A 16,195-nucleotide genomic window follows, 5' to 3' on the forward strand; every position below is an offset into this window, starting at 1 on the left:
CAATCCAATCCAATCCAATCCAACCCAGTCCAACCCAATCCAATCCAACCCAATCCAACCCAATCCAATCCAACCCAATCCAACCCAATCCAATCCAATCCAATCCAATCCAATCCAACCCAATCCAATCCAATCCAATCCAATCCAATCCAATCCAACCCAACCCAATCCAGTCCAACCCAACCCAATCCAACCCAATCCAATCCAATCCAATCCAACCCACCTGTGGCTGGGCTCTCAGAGAGGGCCACGAGTTGTGAGTTAGTCAGATATGGTAGTTAGAAAAGTAGGTTTGTAGTTTTAGTGTCTCATTTAAATAATATATTAATGTATTATAGTAGAGTTATCATAAAGAAATCGTCCAGCCTTCTGAGCTGGAGTCACACATCAGCATCTCCTCCCACCAGGCTCACCTGTGTTCACAGCAGGACACATTCCTGTGTGGAAGGATGGGGTGTCCGGGAGCAGAGCGAAGCACAGGCCTGCTCCAGCATCCTCACAGCACCAGAGAGAGAAAGGCCAGCGGAGCTCGGCCTCGAGGCAGATAAAACCTGACACGGCTCCTGCTTCCCAAAGCAGCTGTCAGGCACAGAACCAGGTGTGGAAGATCATGAGGGAGCCCCCCAGAGCTGGGGCAGCTGCACCAAAGGGGGCTGTGGCTGTGGGATGTGCCCGCAGCAGCGCCAGGACTGAGCTGGAGCGGTGCAGGGTGCCAGGCCAGGAGCAAAGTTCCTCAGAGAGGCTGAGGGAAGGGAGGGGAAGAGCTCCTCTGTTAGCCCTGGCTGAGCCCAGGCCTGCAAAGCACCTGGGTGCAGAATCAGCTACAGGGAATTTACGCGACACGAAAATCTGGAACGTTCCTCTCCTGCCAGGGAGGAAGAGGAGCCAGGTGGGTCGACCTCACCACAGGCTGGGGGGACAGGAGGGTGAGAAAACAAATGCCACCAGCCAGGCAAGAGCAGCAACAACCTTTGGCACCAGGACAGGCTGTGCTCTGGGCTCAGCCACTTCCCCAAAAGCTCCCTGAGGTTACTGGCATATTAATTTTGTAACAAAACACGGGGAGGTGTTTCCGCTTGAGGCGAGAACTCGGCACTTCCCCCCCACCCCAGCTGTGTCACTGCCAGGGAGGAGAGGCCAAGGGAGCCCACTCTGGCACGGGACACGCCGGGCAGCCCCCGGTGATGCCCCTTCCCCGGGCCTGAGGATGGCCGTGGAGCTGAGAGCCCTGTTCCTGCTGCCACTCTGCTTCCCAGGTAGGAGAAGGGCTCGGCGTGTCCCTGGGGACTGGGACAGCCTTCCCCTCTTCCTGCTGCCCCCGGAGCTCCTCCAGCACCTGCCGGGCTCCGAGCTGGGCAGTGCTGCAGGGCTGGGAGGGAAGGGCAGCCCCGGATTCCTGGCTCCTCCAGGTTTCCAGGATGATCCGTGCTGGGAGCACAGAGCCTCTCCCAGCCGGCCTTTCCCACCACGCTGGCCCTGCTCAGCTCCTGTGAGGGCAGTCCCGGCTCAGGGCAGTGTCCAGGGCAGCTCCCGTGCCTCAGCAGCCCCGCAGAGAGCACAGAGCTCCCAGCACACGGCACCTGCAGCCAGCACAGCCTCACAGCCACATCCCTGGCATGTGGCAGGGGGGAGCTGCTTCCCTCTGCTCCTTCCCACCATCCCAAACAGAGGCCCCAGGGTGGTGTGGGCAGGGGATGTCCCCATTTGCCTGCAGGGAGGAGCAGGGACGAGGGGACAGCTGCAGACACTGTGCCACACATGGCCCGCAGGCCCAGCACCTCGAGTGCCCCGTGCTTCTCTGTGGGCTTTTAATCCACAGCCACAGCCCCAGCTCAAATCTCAGCGCTGCCCTTCCCATTTCCAAGCGGGTGAATTCAGCATGGAGAAGGGATTTTGGGTTTTGGAGCTCTTCCAGCCACCGGTGTCCACGGGGGGAGGTTGGGGGCAGAGATTCCCTGTGTTTCCTTCGCAGAAAGGGCAATTGGGCATTGGGAAGGGCAGCCCGGGGAGGTGGTGGAGTCACCATCCCTGGAGGTGTTCAAGAGCAGGCTGGATGTGGCACTGAGTGCCATGGTCTGGGTGGCAGGGGGGTGTTAGGACATGGGTTGGGCCTGCTGATCTCAGAGGTCTTTTCCAACTTTGTTGATTCTGTGATTCTGTCGTGCTGCGATTCTGTAATTCTGTGATTCTGTAATTCTGTAATTCTGTAATTCTGTGATTCTGTAATTCTGTGGTTCTGTGATTCTGTAATTCTGTGGTTCTGTAATTCTGTGGTTCTGTGATTCTGTTGTGCTGCAATTCTGTGATTCTGTGACTCTGTGGTTCTGTTGTGCTGCAATTCTGTGATTCTGTGACTCTGTGGTTCTGTGATCAGCTCCCCTCTCCCTCACCACATCTGATCCTTCCAGGTCTCCAAGGCCAAACCCCACAAGTGCAGAGACGACGGGAAGGGGGCACTCTTTACATGCTGTGTCCTTATGCAGCGTGGACTACGAAACAGCAGACAAAATACTGGTGCCTCCTGAGACATGGAGACTGTCAAGAAGTCCTGCACACATACTACGAAGACAGCGTGCAGTCCAGGGACAGGAGAATTGAAATCAAGGATAACACAGCTAGTAAGGCTGTGTCTGTCACCATGACTGACCTCAAGGCAGAGGACTCAGACACATATTTCTGTTCTGCTTACAACCGTGTCACAGGTGCATACACGCAGCTAAGGGCGATCTCACTGAATGTTTTCAGGGGTGAGTACCTGTACCCCACCCAAAGCCAAGCCTTGTCAGGAAGTAACATCATTCCTTTCCCTGCTCTACCCCCCTCTCCCCCACAGCTGAGCAGCTTCTCCTGGTCCCCCCAGCCCCCTCCCCAGCCTCGCTCGCTGCTTTTCCTCCCACACAGGGAGAGAAGGAGCCCCACAGCCCCTGCCTGGTCCTGCTGCCCCAAGGAGGGGCTCTCCTGAGGGAGGGCATGGTCTGTCCTGGGTGCCCAGCACTGACTGGGCAGTGCCCACCTCTGGTGTTTCACAGAGCTGCTCAAGTGGGAGCTGGACACCCTGACAGTGCAGTGCCCAGAGGGGTACGGCATGGTCTGGTGCCGAGGAGGGCAGACTGACTGCACAGCCCCGCTGAGGAGACAAACATCTTCAAAACAGAGTGAAATGAAATCCCTGCAAGACAGAGCATCAGTGGAGTATAACGCTCAAAGGGCTCTGGCTGTCACCATGAAGAATCTGCAGGCCCGGGACTCTGGTGTGTACTGGTGTGCACTGGGCTCTGAGCACAGCCGGAAAATGGAGGTCGTGCTCTCTGTGCTCAAGAGTGAGTACCTGCCGCGTTCTCCGTGCCCAAGGGTGGGTTCTTCCTGCACTCGGGCTCCAAAGAGTGAGTTCCTGCTGCACTCTCACTGCCCAAGAGTGAGCCCCCCGCTCCTGGCAGCCGGCTGTGGACGTGGGCAGGTCTCAGCCCAGGTGACGTCCGTCTCTCCCGCTGCCCGTCCCTGCACCACACACTGATCCCTGGCACTTTTGAGCCAAAGCTCAGGCCTGGCCCTTCATGCTCTGCCTGCTCCCAGCAGAGGCTCAGGGGAGGTTCCCGTGGGTCCCACAGATGGGGATGCTCACCCCAAAAGTGCTTCCCACGGCGCCAGACTGGTGGCTCCAGCACTGGTTCCCACTGGGTGCTGCTGGGACCCTCTCCCATGCCAGGCACTGCTCTTGCTCTGACCCCACAGCCACCAACCCTTCCAGACCCTATGGGCTGAGTGTGCCGCTCTGAGGGAACCAGAGGAGGGGGACAGGACCCCCAAATTTATGACACCTGTGCGTGGGGAATCCGGGTGCAGTCCCCTTTGCTTAGGGGAGGTGGATGTGGAGATGGATGTGGAGGTGGGTGCAGCTCCAGGTGTTGGGTGCCGCTGGGGGGTCCCACTCTGGGGTCTCAGCACACATCCTGGGTGTTTTGCAGGGACTCAGCAGCACACAGCCAAGGAGTCAGGCAACGTCTCTGTCCAGTGTCACTACAAGATCGCAGACTACAGGACTGTCAGCAAAGCCTGGTGCAAAAAGAAAGAGGGGGGAATGTGTAACGTGCTGGTCACCACCAGATCAGAGTCCCCAGCAGGAAACAGCACGGCTCGGGAAGGTGTCAGGATCCAGGATGACACCCAGCAGGGCTTTGTCACCATCACCATGGAGCAGCTGCAGGTGCAGGACTCGGGCGTGTACTGGTGCGCGCTCCAGGACGGCTCCGGTCTGCTCCGCATGGAGGAGGTCACGCTCAGCGTTTCCAAGGGTGGGTATGGAGCTGTCAGGACACGTCTGTAGATTCCAGACTCCCTGCCCGGCTCTCTCCTGTGCTGCCCAGCTCACCCCACCTCCCACCTTGCCAGTGTTTGCCTGCCCAAACCCTGCAGCTTTGGGTCTCCTCGTGGCCACCACCCTGTGGAACAGCAACAGGGATGGGAGCAGATCCACATCGGTGCTGTGCTGCTCCTCCTTAACCTGGGAGCAGCTTCAGCTGTCCTGAGAGGGGCTTCTGTCACTCAGTGTTTGATATCAGTTCTTTAGAGTGACTTTCTAGCCCCTTTAGAGTGATTCATCCTTTGGCTTTCAAAGACCTTCCGTTGGGTTGTCAAGGGAACAACTTTAGACTCGGATTTTACAGATCTGTGACTCGTGGGTTCTCTTTCAGACAAGGTTTTAATGGTAAGGGAAGGCCCTGAGGCCCCTGGTCATGGCAGAGCAGCACCAGGCTGCAGCACTAAGAACAAGCAGTGCAGATGATGAGAGGGGACATTGGGATGCTCTGGACAAACTCACGGGATCAGGGCCCTGGCCATGGGAGCAGCAGGGGCAGAGGTTGCACTGCTGAATGCAGAGCAGCCCCACAGTGACCATCCCTCTCCTCGTGTCTGTGATTGCAGCGTTGCCTCCGGGAGGTTTTCCAGACTCTGAAAGCCAAAGCGAAGAAATTCTTTTGGGCGACAGGTAAGGCCTAAGAATCTCTGAGCCTGAGCACACACAAGTTACTCGTGTTGTACACCTGGGCCAGGCAGGCCCTGGGCTTGTAGAGGAATTGGATATGACAGGACCCTCACCAAAGGTGGCCTCTCCTCCTCCAGCTCCTGCCCTAACCCTAATTCCAAAGGAAGAGGCAGATTGGTAAAATCATGTCACAGCCTTCTGCAGGAGCCTCTCTGCTTCTTTATCCTTCTGTCTTTGGGCTCTGCACTTCACATGAACAGAACCCCCAGATTCTGCCCCTCAGCCTCCACTTTGCACCCACCTGTCTGACTATTTAACAATGGGACAATCCTTGGCTGTTATTATTCCATTTACCAGTTAAATGGAAAGGATTTTTCTCCCTTTGTACATCTGCTGTCATCAATGCTACAGCAGCACCTAAGAGCAGAATCATCCCTGCTCCAGAGAGGCTGGAATTGTGCTCGGAGCTTTGAACAGTGGCTCGTTTCTAAAGCCTGGAGAATGGTTTAGGAAAAGCTCAGAAGATACAGCCAAGTAGAAAAATCAAGAACCAGGAACCAGGGGAGGTCCCAGTGCCTCTTATTCCCTTCTGGATCAGCAGGGACTCACCCGGGCTCATAGATGGGATCCTGCAGGATCTGCTGGAGATCTTGCAGGAGAGCCAGACCCTCCTTTATGTGCTTGAACTGAGCACATAAAACCTGTCCCTGTCCCTCTTTTGGACCCTGTTTGGTGATGGGCTGTTAAACCATCCCACCCTGGTAACTGCCTCCCTCTGCTCCAGCTGCAGTGGGAGCACCTTCCTCATCCTGTCCGTGGTGCTGCTCCTCCTGCTCCTCCTGGCCCTCCTCACCTCCGTAGCCCTGGGTGTCAGGTACTACAGGCTGCTGCTGAGAACAGGTACGTGGAGCTGGGATTGTCCCCTTCCCTCCCTGCACCCCAGGGGAGCTCAGTGCCCTGAGGTCAGGCTGGGAGGCCTCAAGGCAGGCTCCTTCCTGCCTGCCCTCAGAAAAAAAAAAAAAAAAAAAAAAAATCAAACCCAGGTTCCTCCAGAGCCTGCAAACGCCTTAGAGGAGGAGTAAAGAGAGCAAAGTGCTCCCCAGGCCCAGGGCAGAGGCACAACCCATAACTGGGCAATCCCACAGCCCTCCCAAACCTCCTCAGGCAGAGCTTTTCATGCATTTCTCCACATCTAAACCCTCTGATTTTGCCTCATTCCAAAGGTAACAGAGAAGCAGAGGACACCAGTGACAGACCAGAGGGCACAGCACGGGTAAGGAAAATGAAACATTTCCCACATGGTGCAAAAACCCTGACCAACAGTCTGGGAGGAGCTGTCAGACCCACCTGGCGAGGAGCTTGGAGCTCAGTTTGGTCATAAACAGGAGGGAAATTGAATTTAATGGCAGCAGAGAGAGGAATATGCCTAGCTGGAGAGAGAGGGGGGGTAATTAATGCAAGGAAACTCCAGTAGGAACAAACCCAGTGGAGCAAATTCTAGTAACCCTTGAGGAGGGACTCAAGGAGCAACAAGCAGGGTCAGAGCATGAGGCTCCACCTGTATCCAGGAGAGGTGGTGAAGAAAAGAGCTCTCTGTTCCTTCACCTCTGTCACGACCAGAGGTAAAAATTGACACAACTTCTCCTTTCCTTGTGGGAAAATCTCCTTCTCCTGGCAGCAGCTGTGGCCTGGCACTGACTCATGCTAACGAGTGTTTTCCCTTTCTTTTCCCAGGCTGGCAGCACTGGGAGGAGGGAAGGTTCTCAGGATGACAGCAAAGGGCCAGCATACATCAACCTGGATGTGCAATCCCACCCCAGCCCCGAGGATCCCCTTTACTGCAACGTGAAACTGAGCCAGGCTCCCAGGAACCCCCAGGAGATGGAATACGCCGTCATCGCCTTCAACCAGCCCCCAAGGACCAGCAGGGAGTGAAGCACAGAATCCCAAACGAGCCAGAAATGGGGGGAAGGAGCTGGAATACAGAGTGGGAATGAGGAGTAGGAGGTGTGTGGATGGACCAGCTGAGTTTTGCTGCTCTGTGTGTGGTGTTGCCTGAGCGTTTTCAGCTCTCCCTCCTGTTTTAGGCCGGGCAGGGGTTTTGCCACGCTTGTGGCAGATTGCCTCGGGTCAGGCAGAGCTGTGGGGGAATTCCCAGGATCTCTTGGAACATCTGCTTTTCCAATTCCATTAAAGTGCAGAGTCTTGGAGAGGCAGGTGTGGAGGCCTGGCCTTGTGACAAGGAGCAGTGTGGGCATGGCTGGGTGGGATATCCCAGCTGTGTCCCGGTACAAACCCTGCCCCAATCCCAAGAATTCAGCTACTGTGGCCAAGCAGAGTCATTGCAGTGCTGCAGGGATCGAACTCAAACCTTGCTGGGGCTGGGTTCATTCTTCATGGAATGGGGATGCAAGTGCTGGATTCTAAGAATAAGCAGAATCAGCTCCTGCACTTCCCTGTCTCTGCTGGAAACGCTCCAAATGACACATTTTATTTAGCAGTCACGTGGGGAGCAAGATGAAATGACTTCATGGGGCTCAGTTCCATTTCTCCAGGAGCTCTGGCTCCTGATTTCCCTGCCCCAAGCCCTGCTGGAGGTGACAGACCAAAGGGGCCTGAACCAGCCCTCATTCCCAGGCCAGTCACATCCAACAGGCCTCTCTTGCCAGGGCTGCAGCAGGGAGGCTGATGGAAATTCTTTGAGATTTTTCAGAGTTGACCTGGCAGAAAGAAAAAGAAAATGGTTCTGGAAATGGTTCATTCAGCCCAACATTCCCCTAACAATTTGCTCTTCGTGCAGTTGCACTGGGTCAAGCTGTGGAAGAGTAATAGCAAAAAACAGTGGAGCGGAAGAGAGGCATTTTTTGGGAAGATTCTTGAAGAGAATCCAGATTTGTGCTCACTGGAACGAGAAGGAACAAAAGCTGCAGTCAGTCACCTGACAAAGAATTTCTGGTCACTGTGAGGGACCATTTTCTTAACGACCAACTCGAGGAAAGGCACATTTAGGAATGGCCAGGCCTGCAGGTTTAGCACCACACCAGTTTCGAAGCCAGGGTCTATTTGTACTTTCATGGAAGACCTCCAAGGAAATAAATCACCTGAAAAACTAAAAACCAGCAGCCCACCCTCATCAGTCTGCTGATATTCTGGGGGCTCCGTGGCTGCATTCCTGGGCCCCTCCAGCACTGTGGCATTGGCTGGCTCAGAATCAGTAGCCCCAGCAGGGATCCTGTGCCCTTTGTGCCCGGGGCAGAGCACAGGTGGGTGCTGGGCTTGTTTAACACACCCACAGCATCTCCCGGAGCAGTGCCCCCGCCCTGCTGTGCCTGGTTGGATTTCAGACAAGGATGCTCCATGCACAGGCTCTTCCTTCTCCTGAAAACCCAGGGGATGGTGTCCTTGTCCCCCTTCAGCCTCAGGATGCTGCCAGAGCTACCAGGAGAGCCTCCCTTTCAGCTTCCCAGAAATGCCCCCCATGCACAGCTCCTGTAAATCATTTATTGTGATTTATCACCATCGTGCTTGGAGTGCCAGCACAAGGGGATGGCTTCTCTACTACCACAGGGATTTTGGGAAGGAATTCTTCCCTGTGAGGGTGGGCAGGCCCTGGCACAGGGTGCCCAGAGCAGCTGGGGCTGCCTCTGGATCCCTGGCAGTGCCCAAGGCCAGGCTGGATGGGGCTTGGAGCAGCTTGGGACAGTGGAAGGTGTCCCTGCCATGGCAGGGGTGGAGCTGGATGAGCTTTACTGTCCCTCCAACCCAAACCATTCCACGATTCCATGAAATCCTGCTCCAGTGGGAGCAGCCACCCAGCCTGTGGCTTCAGGCCGCCACGTGCTGCTCCCTTCCAGGCTGCCTGAGCTGTGGCTGGGACTGGGCAATGCTGATGCCTGAATTTTGAGCCCACGAGAGCAATGCCCGTCCCTGGAGAATTGCTCAATGTGCAGGATGAAAAAGATGCCAAGTTCCTGTGCTCCTTCCTTCCGGCACAGCAAGGAGGGGGAGAGGAGCTGCCCATGGGCAGAGCCAGCGTTGCTCCTCTCCAGCTCCTCTCCCGTCCCTTCTCTGCTCAGCCCCATGGAGAAGCTCCTGCACCTCACCTTGGCCTTCCTGGCAGGTAAGAACCACACTTTGGGGTCAGGTGAAGGGGGAAGGATTGGGGCAAAGCTTTGTCTCTGTCTGAAGGCTCCATCCCGGAGTTTTCCCTTTATTTAGCAAAGGACCACCCATCAAGGGGTGATCCCAGTGCTCCCAGATTTCCTCACAGGGATCCTTTTGAGTCAGAACAGGAACCACTGATGAGAGAAGTCTTGTGTGCAATGTGAAATTGCAAAATCCTGGGTTGTTTGCATTAGCAAGTGGGATTTACATCGATGCAAATGATCACAGGTGGGGCTCAGGGGGAAGGAAACAAAACCCAGTGAAGGGCACAGCTCTGAAACCCCAGACACCCGGGTTTTCCAGCTTGGAAAGGAAAGCCCATCTGAACGGAGGTACAGGGCCCAGCTGGGGCTCTCTGCAGCACTCTGGGGACCCCAGATCCTCACAGCACTGCAGGGAAAGGCAACAGACTCGGGCTGTGGGAGCACAGGAACCTGTCCCAAAAATTGGGAAGAGTTTGGGAAAAGTTCACTGTGCTTTGACCGGTGGCACCCAGGAAGAGAGGAGGAGCACCAATAGTTTATGACCTGTCAGCAAAATTGAAAAGGGAATGACACAACATTTTCCAGAGGGACATCAGGGAATCTTTCAGTGATTCTCTTTGAGAGATGTTTTGCAGTGCTGTGGGAATTCCGGGACCGAAGGGGCAGAGCTGGAGGAGGGAAGGGGAAAGAGGAGAAGCAGTTAAAGAGTTTTGGAGGGATTGGACAGGACTGGACTGGATATTCCATGAGGTAAACCCTGACTGGAACAACCAAGGGGAGCAACACATCTGGATAGAGCCCTGTAGGTGTTGGATTGCAGAGCACAGATCCACTTTAGGTATTCTTCAAGTCAAGTTGAAAGAACTTCGTATTTTTTAGTTTACAATTCACTTAGAATTGCTGAAATTATTGTAAGAAGTGTTATTAAAAGGCTCAGCCAGCACAAAGTCCTCACAAGAGCCTATTTTTAAATTTACTTCTGTTTTATCGTTACGTATGGTCTCACAGAAGCATTTGCCTGTGATTTTTTTTTTTTTGTGGAAATAGATTTCCACAAATACCACACTGCACTTCTCTCTGGAAGTATTAATAGCTCAGACTGTCCTCTCTGCCTGTCACAAAGAGGAATGGAAATTCGAAATGAGGAACCAAGACAATAAAATAAAAAAAGCCAAGCAGACAAAGACCAGTTGTCAACGTGGTTTAAATTAGTAAGATATTAAAAGATAGAAAAGATGTTAAACTGGATTTGAAAACTGAGAGTGGGGTTCAGAAGGAACCAGTGAGCAGGACACTGGTTTGGAGGTGTCACTGGGACAAATTCCAGAATCTCTGAGCCAAATCTGAGCACAGTGGGTTGCTCATGGGGAAAGTGGACGGGTGACACCCTACAGGTGACAGCCCTGAGGGTGACAGCCCTACGGATGACAGTCCCCTGCAGGTGATAGCCCTGTGGGTGACAGCCTCATAAGCGACAGCCCTTCGGGTGACAGCCTATGGGTGACACTCCTACAGGTGACAACCCCACAGGTGACACTCGACAGGTGACAACCCTACAGGTGATAGCCCTATAGGTGACATGCCTATGGGTGACAGGTGTCAGCCCTGTGGGTGTCAACTCTGCCGGTGACATCCCTATGGGTGACAGCCCAATGGGTGACAACCCAATGGGTGACAGCCCTACGGGTGACAGCCCTACGGGTGACATCACTAGGGGTGACATCCCTATGGGTGACATCCCTAGGGGTGACAGCCCTACGGGTGACAGCCCTACGGGTGACAACCCTACGGGTGACATCACTAGGGGTGACATCCCTATGGGTGACATCCCTATGGGTGACAGCCCAACGGGTGACATCCCTATGGGTGACATCCCTATGGGTGACATCCCTATGGGTGACAGCCCAACGGGTGACATCCCTATGGGTGACATCCCTAGGGGTGACATCACTAGGGGTGACATCCCTATGGGTGACATCCCTATGGGTGACAACCCAATGGGTGACATCCCTATGGGTGACATCCCTATGGGTGACAGCCCAACGGGTGACATCCCTATGGGTGACATCCCTAGGGGTGACATCACTAGGGGTGACATCCCTATGGGTGACATCCCTATGGGTGACAACCCAATGGGTGACATCCCTATGGGTGACATCCCTATGGGTGACAGCCCAACGGGTGACATCCCTATGGGTGACATCCCTATGGGTGACAGCCCAACGGGTGACATCCCTATGGGTGACATCCCTATGGGTGACATCCCTATGGGTGACATCCCTAGGGGTGACATCACTATGGGTGACAGCCCAACGGGTGACATCACCAGAGGATGAAAACGACGTTCAGCATCCCCACGATGAGGGATAGACCCGGAAGAGCCTTGGCTCAGCCCTCCCTCTGTCCCTCTGTCCCTCTGTCCCTCTGTCCCTCTGTCCCTCGCAGCGTCCTGTGCTGCCGAGAACGTCACCGTGGTGGCTGCCTGGGAGGGGGACACCATTTCTGTCAACTGCTCCTACGACCCGCGGCAGTGGTGGCGGGAGAAGAGCTGGTGCAGGCAGCTGGACCAGAGCCGGTGCCAGCGCGTGGTGAGCGCCCCGCCCGTGTGGCTCCTGTGGCTGCCCTTCCCCAGCAGCAGGAGAGGCGCCACCTCCATCAGGGACAACGCCCGCGCCGGGCTCCTGACCGTCACCATGAGGCGCCTCCGCAGGGAGGACGCGGGGCTCTACCAGTGCAGAACGGATTTCCTGGGCGAAACCAGGAGCCTGAGGAAGGTGCAGGTGGAAGTGCTGGCAGGTACGTCCTGGGGCGCCGAGTTTGGGGGGTTCCTACTGGGATTTCACAGTATTCCTGCTGGAATTTCGTGGGTTCCTAGTGGAAATTCATGTGTCCCTACTGGAATTTCATGGGTTCCTATTGGAATTTCATGGGTTCCTATTGGAATTTCATGGGTTCCTACTGGAATTTCATGTGTCCCTACTGGAATTTCATGGGTTCCTATTGGATTTTCACGGGTTCCTACTGGAATTTCATGGGTTCCTACTGGAATTTCACAGGTTCCTATTGGAATTTCATGTGTTCCTACTGGAATTTCATGGGTTCCTACTGGAATTTCATGGGTTCCTATTGGAATTTCACAGGTTCCTACTGGAATTTCACGGGTTCCTATTGGAATTTCTCATGTCCCTACTGGAATTTCACATGTCCCTGCTGGAATTTCATGGGTTCCTACTGGAATTTCATGGGTTCCTACTGGAATTTCACTGGTCCCTATTAGAATTCCACAGGTTCCTACTGGAATTTCCTATTGGAATTCCATGGGTGTCTGCAGCTGCCCAGGTCCCACTTGAGTCAACATCTACTTTTGTCTCGCTCTAAGGAGGTTCTGTGTTTCACTGCCTCTTTTTTATTCCCGATTTACAGCTGCTCACTGTTAGAGGGGATCTGACACATCACCTCCTTATTGCTCCCAGTGCCCCGTCTCACCTGGGTTACCTGCCCAGCTGAACATCACCCAGAAACGCCTGCAGACTAAACTGTTGTGTTTCCATCAGCAGCTGACCTGGTGACCCACGTGCCAGAGGAGCCCAGAGCTGTGCAGGGCATCTCCAGGTGAGCCCAAAACCCCTCGTGCTGAGATCTCTAATCTTCCTGGGACTAAGGCAGCACTACAAGAGATTTTTTTCCAAGGTTGGACCATCCCCTTCATGGTTGCGTTTCTTGTTCCCCACAGGTCCCCTCCTGATGTGGATTTCACTGTTTTCTACATCCTGGCTGGATTCCTGGTGGCCAAGTTCATGGTGGCTGTGCTGGTCTGTGCTGTTGCCCGCAGCAGGAAGAACAGGGAGAGGGGGCAGAACCCAGGCCTGGGTGAGCAGCAGGTGCTCCCGCTCCCTGCCGACCTTGGACATGATGGAATTGGCCTCTCCTGGGAGAGCTCTGCATGAGCCAAGCCAAAGGGAATCCACGGGAAAGGCAAATCAGGGCTTTGCCGTCTGCCATAAGAAAAGGATCACTACTAACCACAGGTCTGGAAGAGCCTGTCACTCTGGAGAGGGAACGTCCCCATCTTCCTCGTCACCTCTTCCCTTGACCTCATCCCCAGGCAGTTATTCCAGACTTCATTCCCAGGACCATTCCATCACGGTCTGAACTGACACCCATCAACTTCCCGTCACCTCAGGTGACAGATTCTGTCTTTCCAAGGTGAGGAGGAGCAGCTCCCAAAAGCTGCTTTGGACAGTGGGGATGCTTGGAGAAAATCCCTGTGGGAAGGAACTGCAGGACACACCAGGAAAGGGACGTGGTGTCCTTGCATCTCCGAGCCGGCCTCTCCTCTCTGAAGGGACTTTGTGAGCACAGGAACTGTCTCTCTGTTCTTCTCCCCGTGTTTTCTCTCCCATGTGGTGGTTGTTCATCCCTCCCCACTGAGCTGCACTCAGCTCTCCCAGGCTCCAAACCCTTTTTCCCTGCAAAACTAAATAAAATCCATCTGATTCTCTGGCTCGGTGTGGATTCCTGCAGGACACCAGGTCACAGTCGTGTCCCAGAGCAGAGGTGATGCTTGGAACGTCCTGGAGTGTTTAGAACATTCCAGGACCACTCAGAGCCAGCAGGACAGGCTGGAACATCCAGAGCCAGCTCTGTGCAGGAACAGCAGCTCAGAGCCCAACCTCTCATTGCCCACAGAAGCAATGACTGAAATTTGCTTATTTAAATTCCACTTTTCAGTTCTCATTTTTAGAGTATTTCTCTGTTTTGTCCAGAAATTGAAATTTATGGGGGGACACCTGGCAACCTTTGTCCTTCTGAAGCCTTTCCTTCCCACCACTGTGAGGTTCTCAGTCTTAAATGAGCAACTTTTGGGGAAGAAAATCTGTTGCTCTCTCCTGGTGTAGACAGTGACTTGCTGCATGACTGCATCCACAGAGAGAAATTTGCCATCTGAAATAAAAATATCTCCAAGGAAATAAAAATAAATTAATCAATAACTTACTGGTTACCATCAAAAACAATGAATGTCATTTGGTAGGATTGTATTAATCAAAAGCAAATGGGCTTGGGGCAGAAACGCTTCTGGGGCTGGTTCTGTCCTTCCCTGTTCCCTCTGTGCTGACGTTGGCTCTGTTCCTGTGCTGGGTGACCTGGACACTCCATGGGGGTTGTTTTTTCCTGTCTTCCCCCACCGCGATGAATCACAACTCGAGGTTCATCAGAACTTTTGGGGCTGTTTGCAAAAAAACCAAAAAAAAAAAAAAAACCACAAAAAAAAAACCACACACACACAAAAAAAAAAAAAAAAAAAAAAAAAAAGGAACTCCCTGTCCCTCAGTGCTCTCATCCTGTGAGAGCCAACATGAAACTCCAACCCCATGTTTGGTGCAAAAGGCTGTCCCAAATTCAAGGTAACTCTGATCAAAGTCTCATTAAAGCTCACGTTCCCTTTCACCACACATCCCCCTCTGCTCTTCCCCAAGTGCATGAGACAAGGAGGAAATATTTGTGGCTGTAGATTGAACCAAGGCTGATATTCAGCAGCCAAAACCACTTCAAACCACCCAGCTCGGTTTGTAGCCAGCTGCTGAGGGTGGTGATGGGGTGAGGGAAAATCACAGAATCACAGAATAATGAGGCTGGAAGAGACCTCCAAGATCATCCAGTCCAACCCATGCCCTGACACCTCAACTCGACTACAGCACCAAGTGCCACGTCCAGGCTTTTTTTAACTTCCACCACCTCCCTGGGAAGACAATTCCAGGACTTGATTATTTTTGGTGAAAATTTTCTTCCTAATATCCAACCTGTAGCTGTACCAGAAAGACCTGGGTGCACATTTCCCTGGAAAATAACTGCACTTTTCTAACAGCACAAACCCAGAGGAAAGCTGTGGTGCATTTGCTTTTCCAAATTACTCTATTTTTAAATAGCAGGGAGCTATAAAGCCAAATACAGGAAACTGCTTGTGTCTGGCAGCAGCTGATACAGCAGCACAGCCAGGCCAAGCGAGCTGCTTCCTCTGGACTTAAATATTCACCAAAAAAAAAAAAAAACAAACCTATTAATTACTGCCCAATCTGGTAAAATTCAGCAAAGTGGTAAAAAAATCTGCTTGATTTTAAACCTATGAGATTTTTTCCTGGGCTTCAGAGAGACAAGCAATGCATTTGATGTGTTCTAACAAACAATGGGGTTTTTGTAAAATATTTGTCTGCTTTATAGTATAAACTGTCATCAGCTTGAGCTCCTGGGGTGGAATTTACACTCCAACGTATTGATTTGTTTTACAAAGAAATGATTCTGTATTTCCCTGTTTGTTGTTTATTAACACACACCTGTCCTCCAGGATAAATCCAGCTTGACTTTATTACAAATTACACCCCTGTTGATCCAGCTGCAGAATCCTGTTATTGTGGTGATGCAAGCAAACATCCCTCAGGGATTATGGATAAATCCCCAAATTCAGCTGACTGAGATTTTCCTCTTAATTCCGTGAGCTACAGACCGAGGATGCTGAACAGGACACAAAAATGGGTTTAATTTTTGGATATCAAGATTGCAGGAAGACTCCAGCCTGGATACTGGCTGGCAGGGGAGGGAAGGAAGGTGGAAAGGCAGGGAATACATCCATGGGTTGGATAAACTCTGGGAGTGATGATGCAGTTGTGAAGGTGAGGGTGAGAGAGAAAAGTGAATTCTGTTGACTGCTTTGATCTGGCTACACAATACCAGGGGTTTTTTTTTACCATTATATCTGAGATGATTTTATTATTCTACTGCAAATCGTCTGAAAAAAAAAAAAAAAAAAAAAGCTAGAAAATAACATAATAGCTAAAGAAACTGATTTCTGACTTCCTAAACAGGCTTGCATGATTGTTCTCATTTCCTGTCCCAGCTTCCCACTCTCTGATCTTACTCACTGTCATTTCCTTTATTTTTTTGTTTGTTTGCATTAGGGTTTTTTTTTTTTTTTTGGTGATCATCACTGTATTGACCAATTCTGGAAAGAATTCCTGACTGCCAGCTTTGTGCTCTGAGGGTTTTGGGATGGTGAAATGTTGGTGTG

General features: G+C 52.7%; 2 protein-coding genes across 3 annotated transcripts; both read left to right on the plus strand.

Moving 5' to 3' along the window:
* Positions 1 to 1,130: 1,130 nt before the first annotated feature.
* Positions 1,131 to 7,194, plus strand: LOC128818826 (polymeric immunoglobulin receptor-like). Its single transcript, XM_053998477.1, has 8 exons — positions 1,131 to 1,256; positions 2,409 to 2,747; positions 3,030 to 3,320; positions 3,966 to 4,292; positions 4,924 to 4,987; positions 5,769 to 5,884; positions 6,208 to 6,257; positions 6,719 to 7,194. The coding sequence occupies exons 1-8, from the start codon at positions 1,208 to 1,210 to the stop codon at positions 6,917 to 6,919; spliced, it is 1,437 nt and encodes a 478-aa protein (XP_053854452.1). The 5' UTR covers positions 1,131 to 1,207; the 3' UTR covers positions 6,920 to 7,194.
* Positions 7,195 to 8,926: 1,732 nt separating this feature from the next.
* Positions 8,927 to 13,621, plus strand: TREM2 (triggering receptor expressed on myeloid cells 2). 2 transcript variants are annotated; one of them, XM_053998492.1, is made up of 4 exons: positions 8,927 to 9,104; positions 11,578 to 11,928; positions 12,687 to 12,744; positions 12,866 to 13,621. In XM_053998492.1, exons 1-4 carry the CDS (start codon positions 8,927 to 8,929, stop codon positions 13,077 to 13,079), a joined length of 801 nt encoding a protein of 266 aa, XP_053854467.1. In that variant the 3' UTR covers positions 13,080 to 13,621. The 2 variants fall into 2 exon arrangements, with proteins under 2 accessions (XP_053854467.1, XP_053854468.1); XM_053998493.1 differs by having other exon boundaries at positions 8,945 to 9,104; positions 12,690 to 12,744.
* Positions 13,622 to 16,195: the final 2,574 nt, after the last annotated feature.

Source organism: Vidua macroura, chromosome 24 (assembly GCF_024509145.1).
Source record: "Vidua macroura isolate BioBank_ID:100142 chromosome 24, ASM2450914v1, whole genome shotgun sequence".
NCBI lineage: Eukaryota > Metazoa > Chordata > Aves > Passeriformes > Viduidae > Vidua > Vidua macroura.